General features: G+C 42.0%; 1 protein-coding gene across 1 annotated transcript; it reads right to left on the minus strand.

The window, feature by feature from the left end:
- Positions 1 to 1452: 1452 nt before the first annotated feature.
- On the minus strand, positions 1453 to 22741 carry LOC104298091 (vasoactive intestinal polypeptide receptor 1). Its single transcript, XM_054171278.1, has 13 exons — positions 22664 to 22741; positions 19690 to 19789; positions 17078 to 17185; positions 14972 to 15081; positions 12655 to 12752; positions 10708 to 10840; positions 10132 to 10285; positions 7591 to 7651; positions 6658 to 6727; positions 5816 to 5907; positions 4635 to 4764; positions 2855 to 2896; positions 1453 to 1644 (listed from the first exon to the last, which is right to left on the minus strand). The coding sequence occupies exons 1-13, from the start codon at positions 22739 to 22741 to the stop codon at positions 1456 to 1458; spliced, it is 1365 nt and encodes a 454-aa protein (XP_054027253.1). The 3' UTR covers positions 1453 to 1455.
- Between the last annotated feature and the right edge of the window lie 69 nt (positions 22742 to 22810).

The raw sequence follows: 22810 nt of genomic DNA on the forward strand, positions 1-22810 counted from the left end.
TTCACAGAAAGCCATCAGGTACTGGAATGGCCATGGTCTTCAACAGTGCTTTCAGGTCTGAGTGTAGGTTCTCCTTGGAAGTGTCCTAACTTGAAAAGAGTTCTAGCTGTACCCTTTCTTTAATTTTGGGGTTTGAAGTAGACTCCAAGTCAGTCCTGAAAAAAGTGGAAGGCCACTGCAAAAAGTGATGAAAGTACAACATTCCTACACTGTTGTTTACTAGACCTTTGCTTCACCAGACCACACTGATGTGCTGATAATTCTGACTCCAGAAATGTCATTGAGTGGAGTGATAATGAGCTAAGAAATAATAGGCAGGTCTGAGAGAAGCACAGCAGATTAGCCTTCAAAAGGGGGTCCCAGGAGAAAAGCAAACCAAAACAAAAACCACAAAGCAAACCCAAACTCAAAAGCCAAATTTCCTTATACATTTCAGAGATGGACCCAGCCAACCATCAAGGTTACAGTGGCAGAAGGTTTGCTCCTGCTACACAAGGACCAAGTTCTGGGCAGTAAGACTAAGTTTGTAGGTTATCCTAAACTCAAGGCAACTCAACTGGCATACTGCATACTGCATTTGGTTCTTCCTTCAAATGTTCATAATGTGCCTAATGTTCAGCTACTGCATGTTTTCCAGCAGACAAGAAAGGGCTTAGGTTTCTCTGGCCTGCTATAATCTGTCTCTTAAACTGCCATGGAAGACAAAACCAGCAAGCAGAAAATATGCATTTTCCACAAGTACAAGCTAGAACACAGGAGGTTTCATCTGAGCTTAAGGAAAACCTACTTTACCTTGAGGGTGAGGGAGCACTGAAACAGCCTGCCCAGAAAGCCTGTGCCTTCTCCTTCACTGGAAAGATTCTGTCTGGACATTGTGATCCTGGGCAATCTGCTCTGGGTGACTTTGCTTTAGCTTGGGCATTGGACTAGATGTTCACAGGCCCCTGCCAACTCCTGCTGTTCTGTGGTTCTTTGTCCTTGTGTCACTCCTGAGACACTTTGAGATTCCTTTTAAAGGAGGTTGTTGCACCATAGATAGGTTTCTGGGTATAATTGCCATTGGAAGTTGGCTGAAGTTGACTCAAAGCTGGTAAAACTTTACTAATCATTATACCAAACCTTTGCCACCACATAACTATTACCAATGAAGCAGTGCTTTTGAAAAGAAGACATTTTGGGAAAGAGTAGCAAAGATGTAACAATCATGACGGGCCTGGCAGGGGTTGTCCAGTTTTTTGGGGGTGCTAACCTTCAAAACAGAAGAAGTGGACTTCATATGCTTAAGGGAAGAGAGACCTAGGCTTGAAATACTGATCTGTACCAGGGTGGGAAAGCAGCTCACATTCAGAACAACAAATTCACAGAAGGCTCTTGATGCTACTGTAAAGGATCCAAGCTGGCCATCGCCCAGGTAGTATTTTACAATGTCACAGCAACTCCTCCTTGGAGAAAAGTTCAGACAGAAGTGACACCGTTCTGGTACACAGAGGTTTTCCTTGTTGGGCTGATTTTTTCAAGCAATGACAACTGAGTGACATAGTTGACTGGGCTGTTTTCTCTGGACAAAGCCCTGTGTTTGTGTATGAAGGTCAGGTACTCTCGATACTGCCATCTGCACAGTTGTTTCTTCAGTTCGCTCTGAACCTACAGAAAAGGAATTAAAACAACCAACCAACCAAACAAACAAACAAACAACCAAACAAACAAATACCAAAACCCAAAGAATCAGAATATTCAAACTTAGTTGACATTGAAGGTAAAATATGCCAAAATGTCTGAGTGACTTCTTAAATGCCCCAAAGCACCCAAATCAATCAGGGTTAAGCCTCAACACATTGTTAGGACTTAAACTATGTCCCTATGGAGTTTTGAAAATAAGCAGACTTAATTTCCAAAAATTCAGAGGATGAGAAGGTGGCTTTTGACTGGTTTCTTAGTTTATTATTGTAGCTCTGCTTCATTCAAATTTCTGCCTCTTTGTATAATTCCTGCTCTTTCCTTGCACTCAATCTTCTGTGTCTCCTTGCTGTGACCTGCTTTGTACAATTAGGACCCTTCTCCAGGCTTTCAGTTCACCTAGACTGAGACCTTTCCTAAAGATTCCTTGCTGATTTTGAAAGATACTGAACTGATATGAATACATATTGCATTTGAGAGAGGTCTCAGGGGATCTCAACAGCAAAGGCAAAACTGGTATTTTTGCTATCAGACACACCTAACAAGCAGGTTGAACAGCCTTGGAGCTCTATAACCTGTTATTGATACTGCTGGGTCTTGGGTGAGGGGAAAGGGTGCTGACAGTTTCTGTTGCCCTACATAAGGCAGCTGAAAGCTGTGTTAGGAGTGCAAGAAGGTGCAGGTCCAGTCCTTGCCACCATTCACATGAGCACATGTGAATCCACATTCTGTTGTGGATTAATTGCTTTCTGTTTCCTGCTACCACTGTAGACATTCGGGAGAAAAAAGGAGGAGAAGGAGCTAGAAAAGGAAGGAAGAAACTCACCAGTAGAAAATAAACCTAAAGAAAGGAAGGAGTGAAACAAGCTTTCCATTGAGAGTTCATCATGGTAACTATCAGCCATAAAGCAGAAAAAAGTCCCCTGCCAGGAAAGTCACCAATTGTTTCTAAAGGGTCACTGTTTCAAAGCTTATTTTGTGTCCTTCTGGCAGAACTGCATGAATACAAATAAAGCCAACAAAGGTACCAAGGGAGAAAAAAAGACTTGGGTATTTCATGCTTTCAGAAGCAGATGAAAGCACAGATCTGTTCTGGCAATAGGAAAAAATAAAATGAAAACCAAGAGATGTCCATGAGTTCAATAGGTTTTGATAATCTTGTGTACTAGCTACTCACCTCTGCATTCGAGAAGCAATATAGAAGAGCTACAACAAAACCCTAAGTCAGGGAAGAAAGGGAGAGGAAAAAATACCAATATAACCATTAGGATTTAAAGCAGAGAATCAGAGAAAGACATTGGATTTTGGTGAAAAAATTGACTCATACAGAAAAAGAAAAAATATTTTCCATTGTTCCATTGGAACTGAGGAGATGTGGCACTATTTATTGGGTTTTCATGGTAGGATTCAATTTCTCAATGGACTGGCAATGTTATACCTGTACTGCTGTCCTTGTATGGAGACACTAAGGACTTTTTACTCTATCCTACAAACAAGTAGAATATAGAATATAGAACATAGAATATAGAATATGGAATTAACCAGGGTGGAAAAGACCTTTGAGATCATCAAGTTCAACCTATTACCCAACAACATCTAATCAGCTAAACCATGGCACCAAGCACCTCATCCAGTCTCTTCCTAAACACCTCCCCTCCAGTTATGGTGACTCCACCACCTCCCTGGGCAGCCCATTCCAAATCACTCTTTCTGTGAAGAATTTATTCCTGACATCCAGCCTAAACCTCCCTTGGTGCAGCTTGATACTGTGTTCTCTTGTTCTGCTGGTGGTTGCCTGGAAGAAGAGACCAACCCTCACCTGGCTACAACCTCCCTTCAGGTAGTTGTAGAGAGCAATAAGGTCTCCTCTCAGTCTCCTTTTCTCCAGGCTAAGCAACCCCAGCTCCCTCAGCCTCTCCTCACAGGGCTGTGCTCCAGACCTAAAGCACCTAAGTAGTCCATAGGATAAGGTAGTCTATATTTGTGATAGTGAATAAACTGGATGAGGACTAGCTTTTTACTGCTAAACTGTCTTCTTTCACTCACAAGAGGGTGGCTGTGTTCAGCCTGCAACCAAATGGGAAAGGTCTTGGGATCATATTCACCCAAAATTAGTCAGGCATTGTCTGGGGAAACAGCAGTGAACCAGGAGCCAGGTAATCTCACAGCCTATGCTAAGACAGGCAAACACTGGGCAGTGCTAGACTACATCTGTATTAATGAACTAAACCAGACACAGCCCTGAAGCCTGGTCTTTGCTTCTCCATGTTGTTAAAATGTCAACATGGTCCACAACAGATCTATGGCTTGGGCCAGCAAGTGTTTTCCCAAGCAGACTCTGGCTGTGGTTGAGAAGCAAGCATTGGAAGCAGCATCATATTCAACACATACCAATGTGGACAAGCCCTTGTGTGGGGTACAGGGGAAAAGGGGCAGGAAAAAGGTCTCAGCTATTTGTTACAAAGTGCACCATAACCAGACTCTGGCTCTCCCAAAGCCAAGATATTGTTCTTAACAGATGTATGGCGAAATAGAAGAAACAAAGAAGTTCTTAACTTGATGGATTCACTACTGCTTAACAGTAAGGGCAGAACAGGTTGGTATATCCTATCCTTTTTTCATTCCTCTTGTCATCACCTTTGTTACATGTGTAATTAGTTTCCATCAGTTTACCTTAATCCACAGACTGATCTTCTACCTTCATTGTTATTCAATAAAGGTAGAAACTGCAATCTTTTTTGTGATTGTGAATATGAGGTCTGAGTCAGAACTCAAAAGTAGTGTGAGATTTCAAATAATAAGATAAGGGAAGGAACAACTGAAAGGGCTTGTAAAGGAATAAGATGGAATGTGTGTGTTGAATCCAGATATGTTATTAACACCTACTCTACAAACCAACCTAAAATATAAAACTCCTGAGAGTGTGGTGCTCCAGACCAAACCTCTTAGGAGCTTACCTGAAAGGATCCCAAGCCCAGCTCAATGTAAAGGCGAGCTTCCAGACCAGTGCTTTCTGGGAAGAATGCAAATACCACGTAGTGCACTCCAAAGAGGGGGATTAAGAGTAATGTGGATTTAGCAAGTCTCCTGGCAAAGCAAGAATTAGAGAACAATGCACTGTTAGAAATACAGAATTAATGATAGCCATGTAGAAACAATGTTTAGTACAGAGGACAGCTTCATAATAGGATAGGATAGGATAGGATAGGATAGGATAGGATAGGATAGGATAGGATAGGATAGAATAGAATTAACCAGGTGGGAAAAGACCTTCAAGATCATTGAGTCCAACCTATCACGCAACACCATCTAATCAACTAAACCATGGCACCAATCACCCCATCCAGTCTCTTCCTAAACACCTCCAGCAATGGTGACTCCACCACCTCCCTGGGCAGCACATTCCAATGGCAAATCTCTCTTTCTGGGAAGAACTTCTTCCTAACATCCAGCCTAAACCTACCCTGGAACAACTTGAGACTGTGTCCTCTTGTTCTGGTGCTGGCTATAATGGAGATAACTATACCCAAGGAGGTTATTGGAAAGATCACTTTCTGCTGCTCCCACTGTCAATAATTGGTGTACTAAGATGAAGAAGTCAGCATGTAATTCTTCTGGACCAACTATTAAACTACTAGCTATTCTCCTGCCTTCTGTATATGCAAAACCAGGGACTCCAAACTAACTATTGTGATCTACTCTCCTGAGACTAACCTCAGTCTCACATAGGTATCCCCCAAAGAAGTGTTTCAACTTCCAAAACTGTCGATAGAGAGCTAATCATCACTGCCCCTCAGAGTTGATTCAGCTGTTTAAGCAGTGGTGAGGCATCATCTGAAATTTAGCATTTAGAGTTTCAAACTGAGTCATTTGGGAGCTGCAATATTTTATAGTCTACTTTTCTCATTGTTTCCAATACATCCACCCCACCCTTCTTCCCCTGAAGGAAAGCAAACACCACAACAAGAACAACAAAAAGTGACATTTTGGATGAAAAGCAAAGTTTACATTGTTGTTTCTTCTGGGAATTTCTCTTTCTGTTAGTAAGGAGTAGAACACTTTCTGCTCCTGCCCATAAAACATTTCTTATAGCCGCTCGGAACAGCTGAGCTGCATCGAAAGACCCAGAAATACTTACACAAAGTGGCTTGAGTGGCTCCCTCCTCCCTCTTGAGTCTTCAATTTATGGACTAGAATTCTGATCACATTAATAAATATAATGAAGTTAATCTGGAAAAAAATAAAAAGATAAAAATCTGCATCAGAAATAGTGTGGCCAGGGAGGTCATTGTGCCCCTGTACTCAGCACTGGCTAGGCCACACCTTGAGTACTGTGTCCAGTTCTGGGCTCTTCAATTCAAGGACAATGAGACTCTTGAACGTGTCAAGAGAAGGACAACAAAGCTGGGGAGAGGCCTCGAGCACAGCCCTGTGAGGAGAGGCTGAGGGAGCTGGGGTTGTTTAGCCTGGAGAAGAGGAGGCTCAGGGAAAACCTTCTTGCTCTCTACAACTACCTGAAGGGAGGTTGTAGCCAGGGGGGGGTTGGTCTCTTCACCCAGGCAACCAGCACCAAAACAACAGGACACAGTCTCAAGCTGTGCCAGGGGAAGTTTAGGCTGGAGATGTGGAGAAATTTTTCCCAGAAAGAAGAAAAGTGCTGCCCAGGGAGGTGTTGGAGTCACTGTCCCTGGACGTGTTCAAAAATGGATTGGACGTGGCACTTGAAGCCATGGTTTAGTTGTCATGAGGTGTTGGGTGACAGGTTGGACTTGATGATCTCTGAGGTCTTTTCCAACCTTATTGATTCTATGATTCTAACAACCCCAACAAAATCAACTATAAACCCCCAGTAATTCCCAGCTCTTTGAAGTTTCATAGCACAGCACGTGCCATTCTTTTTCTCCCAGCTTACTGACAGGAGACACTAACATAGCTTTCACATTTTGAAGGATACTCAAGACAGCATGAAGAAAAACATACTAATACAGTTAGCAGGATGGGACCTTTGATGATCCATAACACCACTCCATTTTCATCATCATCCCAACATCTGAAACAGCAAACAGACCCAGTTATTTTACCTTTCTTGCATGAGCTTTCCACAACACATGAACGTATTCCTGTCACAGAGCAGGAAAGTGATGCACACCAAGGTTGAAATCACTGTTTAAAGGCCCCTGCTGGTACTGGTACCCTGATACCACCAAAAAATGTTCTGTGCAGCCCAATATAAAGGAAGTTTATTCAGTAAGAGGCAAGAGTTGAAGAATCAAAGCAAGAAGTGAACATTTGTGTTTTCAGGCTTATTTCCTGCTTTGCTGTGAAAAGGTGACTGTTCTACGGAGTGTAAATCAGTGACTAAGGCTTTGTTCATTCACAAATACAGTGACTTTGAGCTCATGAGGTTTTGACAGGTTGCTGGGACATCTCATCTAAACTATATTCTTACCCTGAAAGGCTGGACTAGATGATCCTTGAGGTCCCTTCCAACCTGGTATTCTACAAATCTACAAAAGAAACTACTTCTAAGGACATAATCTGGGTTTTGGGAGGTATCTGTTTGAAGGGATTAGGGTCAGCACTTTGTGGCTGATTTTGTACAGAAGCAGTGATTTTCTTAAGACATAATTATTTCAAGGGCTGGGCATTAGGAAACTAAATGACATTTCAATGTTTGCTATAATATTTCCAGGTTTATTACTCCATTACACATAAAATTCAGACTTAAAACTGTTTTCTCATTTGCATATAGAGTGTAAAGACCAGAGGCACAAATTTGGAACAAGTCTTCAGTTGATTTTATGGGCTCTGTATCTTTCTTTTTTTTCCCTTTTTCTCTTTTTCCCACCATAAAATCAAAATACAACACAAACCAGGATGCTCCTGGCTTCCTTTTTCCAAGCTCTAACTTACCCAGTATTTTGTTGATGGATTCTTGTGAGGACCCAAGTAAACATCACAGCAGTGGGAGCTCCTGGACAAAACAACACAGAGAACACAATACAACTGTCTTGAGGACACAGTCTCAAGCTGTGCCAGGGGAGATTTAGGCTGGATGTTAGGAAGAAGTTCTTCCCAGAAGGAGAGATTGGCCATTGGAATGTGCTGCCCAGGGAGGTGGTGGAATCACCATCACTGGAGGTATTTAGGAAGAGACTGGATGGGGCACTTAGTGCCATGGTTTAGTTGATTAGATAGTGTTGGATGATAGGTTGGACTTGATGATCTCAAAGGCCTTTTCCAACCTGGTTTAATTCTATTCTATTCTACTGTGTGTCATGGAAGCTTTGTTTCAAGAAGGTTCACAGTGTAGCAGATTGGATGTACATTGGAGGTCAAACAATAGGTCAGATAATTTAAATGAAAGAAAACAAAAAAGAAAACAAAAGAAAACACAAAACTTTGTGAAAGAAGTTGGACTTCAAGAAACAAAAAGGAACCCAGGAAAAATAAATGGAATGAAATATGACAGAATAATGAAATCAAAACAAAGGAAAATAGAACATAGTTTTAGAAACTATGTTCTAACAGATACCAGCTGAGAACTACTGGAAGGTTTGGATATGAATTACAAACACTTGCACTTATTTAGCTAGAGCTTTTTTATCTGGCCAGCATACAGCTCATTGTACACTAGCTGGAAGAGTAATTCGCTATTGGAATGTGCTGCCCAGGGAGGTGATGGAGCCCCCATCCCTGGAGGTGTTCAAGAGGGGATTGGACGTGGCTCTTGGTGCCATGGTTTAGTCATGAGGTCTGGGGTGACAGGTTGGACTTGATGATCTTTGAGGTCTCTTCCAACCTTGGTGGTTCTGTGATTCTGTGAAGAGTTCCTGCTTATCCTGAGGAGCTTCTACCAGTCCCACTAGATGAGTTTCTGAGCATTCTATGACAATTCAGATAAATCCAGGAATTAGTGATTTCTAGACTTGCTTTATCGCTCTTATAAGTCTACTTTTATGGCCAAAAGTTATTTCCTTGTTTTACCCTGATTTTTTTTTCTTTTTAAGCAGGTTTATAAATTAGCAATTGTGTTTGCTCTTCGTCTGTGCAATTGAATTTCCAGAGACTAGATGATTTTCAAGCTGCCACAAAAAGGACTCTAATCTGAAGCAGGTGATATTTTCACTGATAAATCTATTGAAATATAGGTGATCTCTTTCTAAACATCCCTTGAGATCTGTAGGAAGGGCCCAGAAGTTTCCTTCCTAAGTTTTGACCTTTGCTTAAGGCATTTCAACCGAGACTATATTCAGTTCAAGTTGCCTTTTTTAATTAACAAAGGGCAATATTTACATCCATATCATCTGAGGTACCCCTGAGATTTCTCTCACTTTCTGTTGATTATAAAAGGAGATGAGGATTACTACATTATTGAGATGTTTCCTTTATTATCTCAAGGTAGCTGTGATTAATCGAGGTGCAAGTGTCTAGTTTCAGGCAATCTAATTGGAATAGCTCCAAACCAAGATCCCTTCTAGAAAATTCAGACTTTTGTAATGTAATTACACTTTTTAAAAAGGCAGAGACTCTGCAGATGAAAGGGAATTTAGAATTCACTCCTAAGTCAAAAGAAGTCACTGTGACCACTCAGTTTGGGTGCCTCTACTTTAGAACAGACAAGCTGAGGTATATGGATGTGTCAGTTTGAGCTTTAACTGGAGTTTAAAAGCTCAAATGATAACAGATTGAGATTCCACACAATGAATATCTGCAAGCCACAATAAACAATTCTCAGCTGTGGAAGAATGTCTGTGTCTGACATGCACATGTTCTTATAATCAGAGATAATTTTAACTAGTGCAATATTGAAAGATTCCTTAAAGCCAGAAAACCTCAGCAAAAGACAAAGCAAACCCCAACAACAAAACCCCAAACCCAGAATGGTTTGATTCTGTCCTCATATGATTTAAGATTAATTTATCTAATTCTCCTTACTAAAAGCAAGATGTCAACTTAAAGTTAGTCACCCCACTTCTTCAGTCACGGAAGAAAGGCAACATGTTTCCAGGTTGCTACCCAGTCACGATATTCATCTTCTTGAGGACCAGATTAATCACCACTGCAGCATACATACCTCTCACCTCTCTCTACTGTCTGCAGGAGAAACCTGGAGAGATAGTTTGGATTAGATGGCTAACTTTTCAATTACTTTTGCTGAGTGAATTTAATTTCAGTCATAAAGGTGAGTGCTGCCGTCTTTCAAATAGCTGCATCCCAGTGATTCTGCTTCTAGTAATGCAGCCTATACTCTCCTTCAAAGTCCTGGATGGTTAAATATCTAACAAGATACAGATAAAGACAGAATAATGGTATGGTTTTGATGTAGTAGTGCTGGATGAATGGGCAGTTTGCAACAGAAAAGTGGCACCTTTCATCTCAGAACAAGTGTTTTATTTAGGTCTGAAGGTAAATGGAAATGCTAAAGAGTACAAAGGGAAAAGGAGTACTAACCCCAGCCAGTAAATATGAACCACCATACATACTGCTTGTCTGAGACAAAGGTCAGCAAAAGCAGTGTTTGCAGGTATATCCCTTCTATAAGAAGCCAGAAGAAGTTTGCTAAAATACTGAACTGGAAGAATGCCACAGCAGCCTTACAAGCAACCTGGAAATGAAGAGGAAGGAAAAACAACAATTAGATCTGCTCTTCATTCGGTGTGGTTTCTCTACAAATACAGACAACATTCAGTGTTACCATGCAAGAATGAAGACAACATTACAAGCTTTCAGCAGGTTTGGGATTCCATTGTTTAAACTGACTTTACTGCATTTTTTTTTAAGGAAAGTGAAAAATGGACTCTCTCTTACAGCTGAAACTCATTACTTAGAGAATAGAATCAACAGACCTGTACCTTAAATATCAAAGCTGCATGGAGCCATAGTGTTTAGTATTTGGGTTTGTGTGGTATTAAGATTAAAGCTATGGCAAGCTGAAGAGAAATGAGCTTAAGGGGCACCCATTGTCTCTTCAGGTAAAGAATTAAATGTTTAGTCTATAAGAGAGAAGAGAGACAGGAAGTTTAGTACCGTTGACATTAGGCAGTGGTCCATATTTTCATCTGCAAACAAAACAGCATCTTTGGTGAAAACAGCAATTGCTCTCAGGATAAAGGAGACAAACAGGTGCATATGGATGTAATTCCGTGTGCAGTGGAACTTCCTGACATGGAAAGGGAAAATCAAAAATGTTCTTCAGGAGAAATTTCTCATGGTCTCAGCAAAAGTCAGGCAGGAATACAGGGTGACTTCAAACATCTTCCAGAGCAAGTAAATCATTTGTCACTATCTGAGAGGGAGCTAGACACAAGGGAGTTACTATCTGTTCAAGGTAATAAAAGTGTTAGTATAATCATCCTTGAATCACCACACATTTAAAGGAGTTGCCAGAACCAGTGAATAACTCTGGGACTCTTGGGCTCTATGATATCTTTTAATTATTCTAAATAGCACTTTTTTTTGTTGAAGCTTGTAACAGGATTTTCAGTCCTTTTCTGGGCAGAGAAGAACAGAATACTGAATGGGTGTTAGTCACGTATTGAGGGATGGCTTCCAGAGAAGAATTTTCCCTACACTATACTGCATTAATCTTCTGTGGAGTGGCTGAGGGATCTGGGGTGGTTTAGCCTGGAACAAAGGAGGCTCAGGGGAGACTTCACTCTCTGCAACTCTCTGAAAAGGTGTAGTGAGATGGAGTTGGTCTCCTATCCCAGGTAACAGGCAACAACACAAGAGGAACCAGCCTTAAATTGCACCAGAGGAGGTTTGGGCTGGACATGAGAAAAAAAATCGTCATTGAAAGGGTTGTCAAGCCCTGGAACAGGCTGCCTAGGAGAGTGGTGGAATCACCATCCATGGAGGGATATAAAAGCTGTGTAGATGTGGTGCTGAGGGACATGTTTTAGTGGTGGACTTGATGATTTAAAGCTCTTTTCCACCTTAAATGATTCTATTTTCCTAGATTGCCCTGTCCACAGTTTTACCTTGAGCTAATGGAATCCCTTGCAAGGTTTAGAGAGATCAGCCTCTTGTTCCTGTCTCTCTTTCTACGTGATATGACCTTTGAGACTGTCAATCCATTCCAGCTAGGAAGCTGCTTCTGTGTTCATAGAACCGTAGAATCAATAAGGTTGGAAGAGACTTCAATGATCATCAAGTCCAACCTGTCCCCCAAGACCTCATGCCTACTAAACCATGGTACCAAGTGCCACATCCAATCCCCTCTTGAACACCTCCAGGGATGGTGACTCCACCACCTCTCTGGGCAGCCCATCCCAATGGCTAATGACTCTCTCAGTGAAGAACTTTCTCCTCACCTCGAGCCTAAACTTCCCCTGGCACAGCTTGAGACTGCGTCCTCTGAGCGCTCTGCACTCATGTCTGCATGGTAAGCTTACAGCTTTTGTCCAAGGGCAGTGGAACCAATTAAAGCCAGCATCCATTTCCTAATATCCAACATCATCAAGCAGGACATGTAAATTTCTTTACATCTCTTTCTATAGCTGCCCATTATGGAAGCAATGGTCTTTCACAGAGAGAATGGACAGTTTAGAATTACTGCTGGGTCAGGGGCATGAGACACTCAGTTTCTGCAGAGTATGTCCTGCTAGGCACTGGAAAAGTGGAGTTATTTTGTATTCCAAATAGCTATTTTATGTTAATAGTGATAAGAGGTTGGAGCATTTTCACTGTAATCAAGTGGAATTAAAGAGGCCAAGACAGACTGCCCAGACAGCTTTACTGCTCTAACTGCCTTTTTTCTTTGCTTTTCTACTTTTTTTACTGTTTTAACATCTGTAAGGAAATGCTCCAACACAAATAGAGGAGGACTCATTGCCACCAACAGTGTCATGTCTGAGGAAGGTTTGAATACGAGAATCTTAAGAATCCCATAGAACAAAACCACAGAGAGTGTGAGAGGAATTAGAGTGAATCTATTCTTAAGACATCCTGAAAAAGATACCATCGGGTTTTTACCTGAAGGCAGCAAAGACAATTAGAGCGGTAATGAGTGAAGCCACTGATGCTGCATAGCCAGCAGTGTAGACACGCCAAAATGCAGAATAATATGATTTCTATGAGAAAAAGAGAACACAGAGCAATGCTGGTGGTTATGCAGCATGCATGCTGGTGTGCTTATTTCACATTTTCCATGCCTAGTCAGTCCCATCACCTTTGTGCTGCTCTGTGTGCTCCAGGTCTTACTCTCCATCACTAAATCACTTTCTTTTTCTGTTGAATCATCCTTAACCCTGTACATGAGGCAGCTTTTGAAGCCCAAAATCTCATCTGCAATATTGATCCCACAGAGCTTGTTCAACAGGAAAATGTTAACTTGGTTAAGTCATTACATTTTCTCCCATAGGTACCCAAAGATCCCAAGGCACTGAAGCCTCCTGATGAGAGTTTTGTGAATCCCTCCATTTATACCTGAACCACATTTGATCAATATTGGTTTTCATGAAGAGATGTTGCTATGGAAGAAATAAAACTCACATTTTGCAGGTGAGGAAACTGAAACACTGTGAAACAATCACATCGTGTTGTGGAGGTAAGAAAGTTAAAGCATTGCCAGCAGGTTGAGGGAGGTGATTCTCCCCCACTACTCCTCTCTGATGAGACCACACCTGGAGTACTGTGTCCAGTTCTGGAGCCCCCAATACAGGAAGGATCTGGACATGTTGGAATGTGTCCAGAGAAGGGCCATGAGGATGAACAGAGGGCTGGAGCAGCTCTCCTATCAGGACAGACTGAGGAAGTTGGGGCTGTTCAGCCTGGAGAAGAGAAGGCTTCAAGGAGACCTTCTTGTGGCCTTCCAGTATCTGAAGGGGGCTACAAGAAAGCTGGGGAGGGACTTTTTAGGATGTCAGGGAGTGATAGGACTGGGGGGAATGGGAAAAAAATGGGGAAGTGGGGAGATTCAGATTGGATGTAGGAAGAAGTTCTTCCCCATGAAGATGGTGAGACACTGGAACAGGTTGCCCAGGGAGGTGGTAGAAGCCTCATCCTTGGAGGTTTTTAAGGCCAGACTGGATGTGACTCTGTGCAACCTGATCTAGTGTGATCTAGGGGGTTTGGAACTAGATGATCCTTGTGGATCCCTTCCAACCCTAACAATTCTATGATTCTGTGAAAGCCAAGAGAAAAACCTCTGGGTCTTTAATCTGATGGGCAAACAGTTCATTCAGTTTCCAGATACTGTAATATTATAAATCCTTTCTAGTTCATTTGTTTGCTTTGCCTTTAACCATTCTATGTCCTAAGAAAAAAATGAAACCTGCTTGTATTGCTTTGTACATGCAAATTTTATGCTGATTCACTACAAAATTACCTAATTATTTAAAATCCCTGAATTCTCTGAATCCAGGGGAATTTCCTCTTTGCAAATGCAATGGACACTGTCCTCTAATGGATCCAAACTCTGTTTATCCAAAAGGCAGCAGTTCTGGGTTGAAACAACTGTTTAGCAATTTCAAGTAGCTCCCTAAACAAATCATATTTCTAAGTATCCCATCCTGCATTTGGACAAGATGTATGAGCCTTGTCCAACACAGAGTGGAGATGAGGGGATGCGAGCACATCTACGCTCTCTTGATGGAACTGTCCCATTTAACAAAGATCAGAACTCCAAAGCAGAGGAAAAAGCAAATCTTTGTTAATCAAAACCCTTTAGCCACGTGGCAAAATTCACCACTGAGGCACTACCACCAGTGTGTGCCATTCCTAACTTGAGGCCAAACAAGGTGATAAGGAACATGAAATTTAAATCATATGGATATGTGAATGGAAAAGAAATGCTGCTGGAGCATAACTGAGTACCAGTGACAATCATCAGCTAGGAACAACAGAGGTTCACTTCCTACTCCACTGAACACCTAAGCGTGGAAATACTCAATGGCATCTGGGAATTCCCTCTTAAAGATGTACATTGCTATGAAGTTATGGACAGATTGGTAGGCTTTCCTTAGGAGGTGGCTGTATGCTGAGTATTCAGGTCACATCTGCCAGAGAACCAAAGGCTTTATTTGGCAGGACAAGTGAACTAATCATGAGTCTGCTCATTAACACCAAGAGGAGACAATTAGATGGAGAGGAAAGTACTACCTACTATGCCTTTCCTTTATATTAAACCTAATTTGTTATCCAGACTCTAAATACACTGAATATTGTTGAGCTCCACATGGGTAATTACTGGAGTCTGACAGGGCTCATATGTGTGAGAGCATCCCACTACCCAGAACATTCAGAAGACAGTACTCTAGAGAGGTCTGTGGAAAGGAAATAAAAAGCTCACCTGATCCTCAGGCCCTTTGCTGGAACTTTCATCAAATCCACAGGCAACAGAGTATGGTGGAAATGGTTCTGACCAATGTTCCTCCTCTGTGCAGTTTCTCAGAAGGAAGCCTTTAATGGTAAAATACATCAGAATGAATTGGGCAAGAAGGATGTTGGTGAGGAAAAAAAACCCAGATATTTATTCTTTTATGGTTCTTAATTTGGGCATTTACAGGTCTAGACACATTCAGCAATATTAGCTATAGACTTATGATATTATAGAATCATAGAATTGTTAGGGTTGGAAGGGACCTCAAGGATCACCTAGTTCCAAACCCCCCTGCCATATTGTACATATCTATCATTTGAAAATGTCAAGGTGCAAGTGGAATCTCTCCATTTCATCCAGGAAATTCAGTCTGCAGATTCAGTCTTTACATAGAAGAAAACAAATCATGCATCAAACACAATTTATGCTGTGGACAACAAGCCAGGCAAGCCACCTGATCTTGCTTTGAAGTTAGATAACATTTTTGAACTTGATCATGAGTGTCATCAGTAAATTTGCAGATGACACCAAGTTGGGAGCTGGTAATGATCTGTTAGAGGGTAGCAGGGCTCTCCAGAGGGACCTTGACTGGCTGGACAGATGGGCAGAGTCCAACATGATGGCATTCAACAAGTCCAAGTGCCAGGTGCTGCAGTTTGGTCACAACAACCCCATGCAGTGCTACAGGCTGGGGTTGGAGTGGCTGGAGAGCAGCCAGGCAGAAAGGGACCTGGGGGTACTGCTTGACAGCTGGCTGAACATGAGCCAGCAGTGTGCCCAGGTGGCCAAGAAGGCCAATGGCATCCTGGCCTGCATCAAGAATAGTGTGGCCAGCAGGAGCAGGGAAGTCATTGCGTCCCTGTACCCAGCACTGGTTAGGCCACACCTTGAGTACTGTGTCTAGTTCAATTAGCTCAGTTTAAGAAGGACATTGAGACACTTGAACATGACGAGAGAAGGGCTATGAGGCTTGGGAGAGGCCTCGAGCACAGCCCTGTGAGGAGAGGCTGAGGGAGCTGGGGTTGCTTAACCTTGAAGAGAGGAGGCTCAGAGGAGACCTTATTGCTCTCTACAGCTACCTGAAAGGTGGTTGTAGCCAGGTTGGGGTTGGTCTCTTCTCTCAGGCAACCAGCATCAGAACAAGAGGACACAGTCTCAAGCTGTGCCAGGGGAGGTTTAGGCTGGATGTTAGGAAGAAGTTCTTCCCAGAAAGAGTTGTTAGCCATTGGAATGTGCTGCCCAGGGAGGTGGTGGAGTCACCATCACTGGAGGTGTTCAAGAGGGGACTGGACGTGGCACTTTGTGCCATGGTTTAGTTAGTCATGAGGTGTTGGATGACAGGTTGGACTTGATGATCTCTGAGGTCTTTTCCATCCTTATTGATTCTCTGATTCTAACTGGAGGATTGAGCTAGGTGATCTCAAGAGGTACTGTAATTACTCATAGTTTTAGACCACTGAAGAGACCAGATGATTCAGCACAGCACAGCACAAGTGCTGATAGTTATAAGCTTCAGTAACTTGCTCATTGTCCTGGTTCACAACTATTTAGACTATAAACCAAGATGTTTGTGGCAGTTTAGGCTGGGTGCTCCCTGGACTGCCACACAAGTTACATCCCCAGTGTCCAGAGTGTCCAACCCTGTAGGTGGACACAGGAAACAGCCTATTTCTACCCAGAAATCCTGCACCCTACAAATCCATCCGCAAAGCCTTTTCTTTACTCCCTCTCTGCTCCCGTGGGAGATGCTCCCTATCGGGTAATGCTGGGGGAGTATCTCAAGGCCTCTTAGGCCTGGCTATGCCTAATGTCAGGAGGAGAAGGGGAGACAGGGGGAGCAGTCTCTGACCTGGCCAGTGTGTGACTTGCCTATCAGGGAGCGGGGAAGAAAGAGCCCTGGGGGTTTTGGGTACACCCTCAGGTGGAGAGAAGGGACAACGTGCATCTGAATACTTGCTGTGTGCTAACTGATATACATTTGTGTTGTGAACTGTTAAATTAAACAAGTTACAGAATCTTATAAGAAATATATCTATATTAAAAACCCTTAAAAAATAGGAAAAAAAAATATCTTGCCATGGATATTGGTGATTTCTTCAAAAAATCTTGGACAGGGAACTTTAACCACCTCCCCAAAAGCAGCTCTGGGCCAGCACGTTAGACCATCCCAATCTCTGGCACATCCTGAAGAAGAAAATGCCTCTAAATAAAGAAACACACAGGGAACACCACACCATTATCTTCCATAATGAGGCTGTGACTTTCCCACTAATTCCCACTAGAGCCATAGCAGGACATGCAGTTCTGCAAATGAAGGATTGTATTGTTTTCCATCCTCCTCGCGTGCATCGTTGCTCACACAGGCACTTGGCACTCCCCCCACCTTATCCCAGAGAATGTGCCTGAAATCCAAGCAGACACAATCTGAAAGTCAAATGATCTACAGTTCTTTCTATGATCAAAACATAAGTCACCAAAATTTAAAATATTGAATTGTTAACACTTCAGATTTCTAATTACTGCCTTCAGAGGCTGATTTTAAAACATCAGACTTAAAAATTCAGATTTAATCTCTTGATTCTGTGCTTGAATTCTACCAAATTCACCAGAGCTACAGGTAATTAAGGCAGAAGTCCTGAGTTTAGACAATCAATGCTATTTTTACAATGGACTTGCTCTAGATGTCCCTGCATTAGCAGGCAGGTTGGACTAGGTGATCTCCAGAGGTCCCTTCCACCCCTCTCCATTCTGTGATTTCAAGAGGGATTAGATTAATCTCAAACCAGAAGGACATCTCCCAGCCTCGTACAAAACAGCCATCACCAGGAGCAGGTCTGACTGGCTGGCATTCACAAGGTTCCCTAAACCAGAGATTGCTAGGACATTCTGCTAGCTATGAGTCAACACAAAAGGTCTTCAGAAGTGATAGCTAATCACAGCTTTGCCACAGATGCATCACATTGAGTCTCAAGATGTGGTCACGAAGTGTCTGTTGGCAAGTAGCTGTGGGTGCAGGACAGAAAAGTTATCAGTGTGTAAAGGTGCCTGAACCAAGAAAAAGAGCACTGTGCTGTAACTGATCTCTAGGTAGTCATAAATGGCATAAAGCAGTGCATGAGTTTCACTGGAGGGGTGTTACTCTCTTTCACTGATTCTTTTCTGTTTCCTCTGAGACTGAGGACAAGGCAAATCTAAACTTGTCAAGAGCTGAAATGTGGAAGCAATATTACCGAGCACAGTTACTCCCTGGCTTCCAAAAGGACAGTCCTGTGACTCTCCCACAGTGTAATCCTCACATCATGTTTGGAGGAGGAAAGTCCTGGTATACCAAACTTTCCAGAAAGGAAAATAGAAACCCTGACTTTTTAGCTCTAATTTTAATTGTCTGAAATATGTTAGCTAATCTTAGTTGTGTTCCTTCTGTAATCAGGAGAAAGAGACAGGGACTTCCAGGGCATGATTCATCCCATGTATTGGTAGCTCCTATCTGAGGACAGGATGAATCACTCACTGCAAATACCCAGGGCTCTCTGATGTTTATAGCCTAAACTAGGCTGCTAATTTTCAGATTAATAAAGTCAGGTAATACAAGTCCCACTTAGACTTGCAGTGGCTCACACATTTAGTCTAAAGGACTTAATGGGTCTCTCTTAAAGAGACTATAGTACCTCTGAGGAGATGGGTCTAAAAATTTAAAGTATTTGGCAATGTGGGGTTAAAAATGTGAATCAGTTGACCTTATGTAGGAGGGGAACCTGTATGTTTGAAGTCTTAGATCTGGCTTCATTTCCAGTGACATCTATAGTCTAGATCAAAGAAACCGCTTTGTCAAGAGGCAGAAAGCATTTTGCATGCTGAGGATTTTAAGATATAAACGATTGCCCAAGACACCTGACAGTCCATAAAGACAACTGGAGTAGAAATTATATCAAGTAGTGTTGCCATCATAGATATTTAAGTGTTTGGGGTATTTTTGTTTGGTTTGGTGTTTTTTTCAATACCCAGGGCTCTTTTCCTTTTAGACAGCAGGGAAAATAAAACATATTTAGAGCTTGATTCTACTGGCTTGTTTTACACATCTGCTTCATGATGAGAGGTATTACACCTTGGGCTCTGCTGATGACACTCATTAGGCACAACTCTGTACAGCAACAATGATGTGGAACTACTTCAGATTAAGAGGTTCGCATGCTGAAGGATTTCAGCATGCTTCTCAGCATCTTCTGGGGATGATTCTGTGGAGTTTTGAATACAAACATACAAAATGCTTTAGCAACGTGAAGACATTTCAGGCAGAGTTTTCCTGCCCTAACTGAGCATCTAAACTTGTCAATGTCTGAATTTATCATCTTAGTCTCATTCTGTAGTTAGCAGAGAAAAATGCTACTCCAGAAAATTATTCATCTCATTCTAAAGAGTCTAAACCAGAGGCAATTAAACGTGTTCTAGGGGCACCCATCTTCCTCCATTTACTTTTAAGGGAATCTAAGAAGACAAATGGACTTAGACATTGAGCATTTTAAGATAACTAAAATAGATGAGGTAAAGTCCCAGTTCAAACTATTAAGAAACCAAATAAAATAGGAATCCAATCTTGACTCAGGAAAACAAATGGTATCTTGCCATTGTGTCCATGAAACATTATACATGAGATATTCATATCAGATCTTCATAACCAAGGCTGTTACCTGTAAGATCAGGGGAAACAGATTCGTTCTTTTCTAGGCAGAGGGTCTCTTCTTTCACCACCTGCTGGAATATCTTGCATTCTGGATGGATTCCCGCAACCTGGGTGAGAGAAACACAACCCAGATCAAGAAGTTCTATGATTATTGGAATGAGAAGAGCCAAATTTCTTTCAAGTTTATACCTCACGGCTGATACTTTGAGCTAAGAATGTGAAAAGTCCAGATGTTTGGTTTTTTCCCAGATATTTCTGCAACTAAGATATGCAAATGGCAGAACAAGGATGTGATCTCATTCATTAATCAATTTGTGTATGTGTCTGGATATGCATACTCATATGGATTCTCCAGTGCAGCATAACAGCCAAGCTCATAGAACTAGAGAATAATTTTGATTGGAAAAGCTCTTTAAAATCACCAAGGAATGCAGCACCTTTTCTACCATCTGGACATCAATACCACTTCTCCCTTAAGCTGATGTTCTCCACAAAGCTTTAATGTGTTTCACAATCTTTGGATCTCCAGCTCTTTGCCAGCTGGCCAAAACTGAGATAACTCTATCAGCTCTTGGAATAATCATTCTGGGCCTTACAAACAGATACACAGTCTGACATTGAGACTCTTGAACATGTCCAGAGAAGGGCAATGAGGTTAGGGAGAGGCATCAGGCACAAGCCCTATGAGGAGAAGCTAAGGGAGCTGGGATTGTTTAGCCCACAGAAGCAGTCCCCCCAGGTCCCTTAGGTGCTGTCACGTATTTTGCTTGGTCTCCCATCTCCCACTCCAGGACATTTCTTGTTCCCTCTAGTCCTGCATCACATCTGCTGTGACTGTGAAGATGTCCTTAATACCCTAGAACATCCCAAAATTATTGCCTTTAGAAAGGCAATAATATCACAGTATCACAGTACAGTAGAGGTTGGAAGGGACCTCCAGAAATCATTGGGTCCAATCCCCCTGCCAAAAGCAGGATCACCTAGGGTAGTTCTCACAGGAATGCAGCCAGATGGGTTTTGACTCCACAGCCTCTCCGGGCAGCCTCCTCCGGTGTTCCATCACTCCCACTGTAAAGATAGTATTCTAAGAAAGAATCTACACTGTCAGTGTCTACATCTGATCTTGTTATCTCAGCTTCTTCTGCAGTTCAGTTACATTTAAAGAGTGTTTCACTCAGGAATGGTTAGTGCCATTTGGGATCTCAGCTCTGTTGTGTAGACTCTGCATTCATTTTGCCAGTCCTGTGGAGAAGCTTCACATGCATTTTTACCTGATGTCTCCCCTATTTCTACACAGCTATGTTTAGGTAACTGAATTAAACCCAGAGTCAATAGATTCAACAGAGTCAATAGAGGCTAGAAAGGAACTGATCTGTATTCAGAAAGGTGAATACTGCAACAAAGCTTCCCTTGGGATATTGGAATCTTTGAGACATCAAGCTATGCTATTCAAGGCAAAGCCAGGGGCTCAGCAGGTAGTGATTTAAATTGAAGTGATGTATTGTAGACTTCCTTAGACATCTCGGAGGAAGACTCTCAGCCATTCTAAACCTCTAATGACATTGAAAACAGAGCACAGCTGCAAACATCACTGCTATATTGTCTTTTCAGTCTCAGGAAAGTGATTTACTGTCCAGAATGTTTTCAGCAAGCAGTGCAACCAGGACTTCTTTTAGCCTCTACAGAAACTTTACTGGAAGTGATGCAGAGTATTGCACCTTATTAATATTTGCCATGGGGAAAAGAAATAATAGAATACAACTTTATCTTTAAATACCTTTAAAGATTCTGCTTGTATTTGGGTTTTAAAGTAGCATAGAGAGACTGCTTTTAATTATGAGGCCCTAGAGGTGGTCCATCCATCCTAATAGTAGACCAGAAAGAAGATTCAGAGCACTGTTTGAGAAGAAAATTAAGAGATGGCTTTTTTTTGTACATTATATTCCTCCAGTGGGTAACTTCAAATACATTTTATATATCAGCATGAAGGACTCTTAAAATAGTCCTTCTTGCTGTTCAGCTGCAACAACTCAATGCTGAAATGCAATTTTTCAAGTATTAATATGTTCCCTGCTCCTTGCTTTATCTTTCAACATGTATTTCATTTTGCATTTGGCCTACATAACAAATGAATTGTTTGGGTAGCAGCAACAACAAAGATTGCTTCATAAATCTCTCACTAGGTCACTTTATAAAGAGAGATTCATCTAGACAGGAAAGAAGTAAATCCTCTCATTTCTGGGATTTCTGGTCTTTGTTACTGCTGAGAATCTTTGTATCTGGAATGGTTTTAGATGTGATATTTGAAAGTCATGGCAACTTGATACTATGCTGTGCAGCTTACCATAGATAGTGAGTCTTCTTATTAAAGGCTTGAAAGCAATGGCCAGTCAGAACCCAAAAGGAAATCAAAACCACAAAAGATTTGAAATGTCCTTAAGGAAAACAAAAACCACTTGGGCTAGATGGGTTAACTTAACTCCCTGCTCAGGCCAGAGGTTCTGGCAATGGCAGAAACAGACACATGATGAGTTATGAAAAGTTTCAGAGGAGGAAGGGTTATCTTTCTCCAAAAGTCAATTTAGCCACACATTCAGCTGATGCAAGTGGAATACAAATGAGGGACTAAGCAGCTGAGCTGTTCCCAATGCTCAATGTGTGTGCCAGACTGCCTGCTGCTTGAAATAAGATGTACCTCCCTTTTTATTTCTTCTCCCCCCACTTTGGTACATCTACACCTGCTGAATCAGACCCTCAGACACCATAACTCAGCACTGAAAGCAGTGGCATTCATTTGCAGTGGCTGGGGAAGCCCATAATCCTACCTGAAGGGAGGCTGTGCCGCACTGGTTTGACACACAGCAGAGGAATTACTATAAGAGATCAGAACCCAAGTCTGTGTAGTCCAGACTGCTGCCTCTGAAAGCAGTGATGAATCACCAGAAAACATGATTATTATGGTTTAGTTTAAAAATCCTGACCAGCTGCTGGTGATACTCGCCAATGGTGAGACTGTAGTCAGTCTCACTACCACCAACAGATAAGCAATTAACCAGCATGCTCACATTTTGTTTGATACTGGCTTACTGGGAGTGGCTATGGATACCAGTGCCCAGAGTTTTTGTTGC

This window comes from Dryobates pubescens, chromosome 21 (assembly GCF_014839835.1).
Source record: "Dryobates pubescens isolate bDryPub1 chromosome 21, bDryPub1.pri, whole genome shotgun sequence".
Lineage (NCBI taxonomy): Eukaryota > Metazoa > Chordata > Aves > Piciformes > Picidae > Dryobates > Dryobates pubescens.

Excerpts from the sequence above, each read along its gene's own strand:
- LOC104298091 (XM_054171278.1), bottom strand. The coding sequence starts at position 22,741 with ATGCTGGTTAATTGCTTATCTGTTGGTGGTAGTGAGACTGACTACAGT. Across the intron at positions 17,186-19,689 it reads TGTTTCCCCTGATCTTACAG|GATGTGCCAGAGATTGGGAT; the intron begins GTAACAGCCTTG and ends TTTCTTCTTCAG. Across the intron at positions 4,765-5,815 it reads AGCCACTCAAGCCACTTTGT|GAGACTTGCTAAATCCACAT; the intron begins GTAAGTATTTCT and ends TTGCTTTGCCAG.